Source organism: Bidens hawaiensis, unplaced genomic scaffold, assembly GCF_021521415.1.
Source record: "Bidens hawaiensis isolate Kalapana, Puna unplaced genomic scaffold, B.hawaiensis_p1.1 tig00063678_1, whole genome shotgun sequence".
Lineage (NCBI taxonomy): Eukaryota > Viridiplantae > Streptophyta > Magnoliopsida > Asterales > Asteraceae > Bidens > Bidens hawaiensis.
In genome coordinates, this window is record NW_027501385.1 from 13,355 (window position 1) to 16,934 (window position 3,580).

Sequence of the window (3,580 nt, forward strand, 5' to 3'; positions counted from 1 at the left end):
GGTTTAATCAAAGATTGTTCAAACAAGTTGGGTTTGATCAGTCATGGGTGACTCAACTACACCACCGCCGTTAGCCAAGCAGGGCAGTAGCTCGGGTTCGTTTCAATGCCCGATGTTAACAGCAACAAACTGCTCGGTATGGGCACTCCACATGAAGGTTATTTTTAATGTGCATAGCGTATGGGATGCGATAGATCCTGGTAAAACTGATGCAAAGATAAATAACGTGGCGGCCGCCCTACTTTTCCAATCCATACCCGAACAACAAATCTTGCAAGTCGACAGTCTGAACTCGGCAAAAGAGATGTGGGAAGTAATCTGAACCCGACATCTAGGAGCCGAAAGGGGAAGAGAAGCAAGGCTCCAAACATTGATAGCTGAGTTTGATGCCTTGAATATGAAAGACTCAGAAAAGATCGATGATTACGTAAACAGAATATCAGAGATCTCTTCAAATACTGCCATGCTCGAAGAGACTTTTGAGCAGCAGAAAATTGTCAAGAAATTTCTCACAAGCTTACCTCATCGATTTGTTCATATTGTTTCTTCACTTGAACAAATCCTAGATCTAAAGACGGTTGGGTTTGAAGATGTAGTGGGTAGGATCATGGCTTATGAAGAACGAACCAAAGACGAAGAACCACAATCCGTAGATCAAGGTAATCTACTGTTTCATTATTCCGATAACCGGAATTGTGAATCAAGTAGAGGAAGGGGATGAGCAACCGGTGGAAATCGGAGTATGGGTCGAGCTCAAGGTCGAGAAAATAGCCAAAACCGGGGAACCCAAGACAACTTCAAACAAACCAATGAAAAAGATAAGGGTAAAGATCGGTCAAAGTTACAATGTTACCGATATGACCAGATGGGTCATTTCGCTTCCTCTTGTCTCGAACGAAGAAAGGAAGCAAATATAACCGAGGCCAAAGAAACCCTAATTATGTTACAACAAGTAGATGAGTCGGTCTACCTAAACGAGGAGAAATTTTTACCAAGCCGGTACCAATTCGAAGGACCGGAAGAAGGGATTTGGTACCTTGATAATGGTGCTAGCAATCACATGACGGGAGAGCTGTCATTCTTTTCTAAGCTTGATGAAAGAGTGGTGGGCCGAGTCCGTTTTGATGATAATTCCCAAGTCAAAATCTAGGGGAAAGGCACTATTATGTTGCATTGCAACAACGGGGAGGTAAAACAAATTACTAATGTTTATTTTATACCAAGTCTCCGGTGTAATATTTTAAGCTTGGGTCAAGCTACGGACAATGGGTGTGAGGTTCTTTTGAAAAAGAACGATCTTTGGATGTATGATCGTAGCGGTAGGCTAATCATGAAACTACCAAAGACGAACCGACTTTACAAGGTCAAGATGCGTGTTGCAAAGAACATGTGTTTGCACGTAAATGAAGACCCAATTTCCCAAACATGGAACGATCAATTAAGTCATGTCAACTTTGACTCATTGAAGTCAATGGCTAACAAAGAACTGGTGGTTGGGTTACCGATTATAAACCCGACACATGAAATATGTGAGGCCTGCCAAATGGGAAAGCAATCGAGGGACTCGTTTCCTGTCCAAGCCTCGTTTCGGGCTTCAAAGATTTTGGAGTTGATATACGGGGTCTTATGCGGTCCGATCACCCCACCCACCTTAACGGGAAACCCGTACGTATCTGTTTTGGTTGATGACTTTAGCCGATATATGCGCTCGTTTATGTTGAAGGTGAAAGACGAAGCATTTGGTGTGTTCAAAAATTTCAAAACAAGTGTAGAATCGGAGACCGGCGTGAAAATAAAAACGTTTCGCACGGATCGGGGTGGTACTTCTCACGCGTTCATGGAATTTTGCAAGTCACATGGGGTAGCTCGTCAACTCACCGCCCCATACACACCTCAACAAAATGGTGTGGTGGAGCGGAGAAATCGAACCTTAATAGAGATGACGAGAAGTATTTTGAAGGCTCGGAATGTACCACGAGTTATGTGGGGTGAAGGGGTTAGACATTCAACTTATGTTCTAAACCAAGTAATAACCCGAGCGATAAAAGACAAGACTTCATATGAAGCATTCAAAGAACAAAAACCGAATATAAGTCATCCAAAGGTATTTGGTTGTATTGCATTTGCAAAAATTCCTACCCAACACCTAAGGAAACTCGATGATAGGAGCAAGAAATTGGTGTACCTTGGAAATGAGCATGGTTCCAAGGCTTTTCGTTTGTTCGACCTGACCACAAAGAAAGTCGTGGTGAGTCAGGATGTTAAACTTGATGAAGGAAAATGGTGGAATTGGTCTGAGAATTCGAACGAAACGGTTGATAAGTGTGTTTGGCAAGATTTTGTTATCGATTGGGGAGAGGAAATTGTGAAATTCGATAATGAAAACGAGTCTGTTTCCGAACCAAACAAAATCTCGGGCTCATCATCTAATCCGGACAGTAGTGGTAACTCAGTTGCAAATCACGATTCTGGTCCGATATTTAGGAGGTCTACACGGTTGTCGGTTCCACCAAGATACTTTGATGATTATGTACTCGATGAAGACTTAATGCTTTTAATAAAGACGAGCCTACAAAATATGAAGATGCAAAAGAAAGTAAAGAGTGGGTTCAAGCAATGAAAGTCGAGTTGGAATCAATCAAGAAAAACAATACGTGGAAGCTTATAAATTGTCCAAACGGGGTGAAGCCGATTGGGGTAAAATGGGGTTTCAAAGTTAAGAAAAATCCGAACGGGTCGGTAAACAAGTACAAGGCACGGTTAGTTGCAAAGGAGTATGTACAACGACACAGGATCGATTACGATGAGGTGTTCGCACCCGTGGCCCGACTCGACACAGTTCGACTTATTCTAGCTCTAGCCGCAAGTGAAGTATGGGAGGTACATCACATGGATGTAAAATCCGCCTTTTTACATGGTGATTTACTAGAAGAAGTGTTTGTTGAAAAACCTGAAGGGTTCGTAAAGGAAGGAGAGAGTCATAAAGTGTATAAACTCTCGAGGGCTCTCTACGGGCTAAAGCAAGCTCCGAGATCTTGGAACTCAAAGTTAAAAGGAGTTCTAAGCGAGATGGGTTTCAAAAGATGTATTGAAGAACAAGCAGTGTATGTGACGAAATAAACCAAGTCCATATTGATTATTGTGGTATATGTCGATGATCTTTTGGTAACCGGTTTCAAAATTGAAGAAGTAAAAGATTTCAAGTGTCAAATGCGGGAACGGTTTGAGATGAGTGATTTGGGAAAATTGTCCTATTATTTTGGTATTGAAGTGAATCAAGGTAATGACGGAATCTCGATTAAGAAAGAAAGTTACGTGTTAAAGATTCTAAAACAAGCCTATTTGGAAACGTGTAACTCGGCTCAATATCTGATGGATCCCGGGGTTATGTTCGATCGAGACGAGAGTGGAGTTTCGGTTAACGAAACTGAGTATAGAAGACGGGTTGGATGTCTTCGGTATCTTCTCCATACCCGAACTGATCTTGCATTTGCGGTTGGCATTGTTAGTCAGTATATGCAAGACCCAAAGGAATCTCACATGTAGGGGGTGCAACAGATTCTGAGGTATGTACGAGGAA

At 42.1% G+C, this 3,580-nt stretch overlaps 1 protein-coding gene across 1 annotated transcript; it reads left to right on the forward strand.

Annotated features, from left to right (window-relative positions):
• The first annotated feature begins 397 nt into the window (after positions 1-397).
• LOC143604009 (uncharacterized) lies at positions 398-1,150 on the forward strand. The gene is made up of 3 exons (XM_077080619.1): positions 398-659; positions 709-824; positions 866-1,150. Exons 1-3 carry the CDS (start codon positions 398-400, stop codon positions 1,148-1,150), a joined length of 663 nt encoding a protein of 220 aa, XP_076936734.1.
• The last annotated feature ends 2,430 nt before the right edge of the window (positions 1,151-3,580 follow it).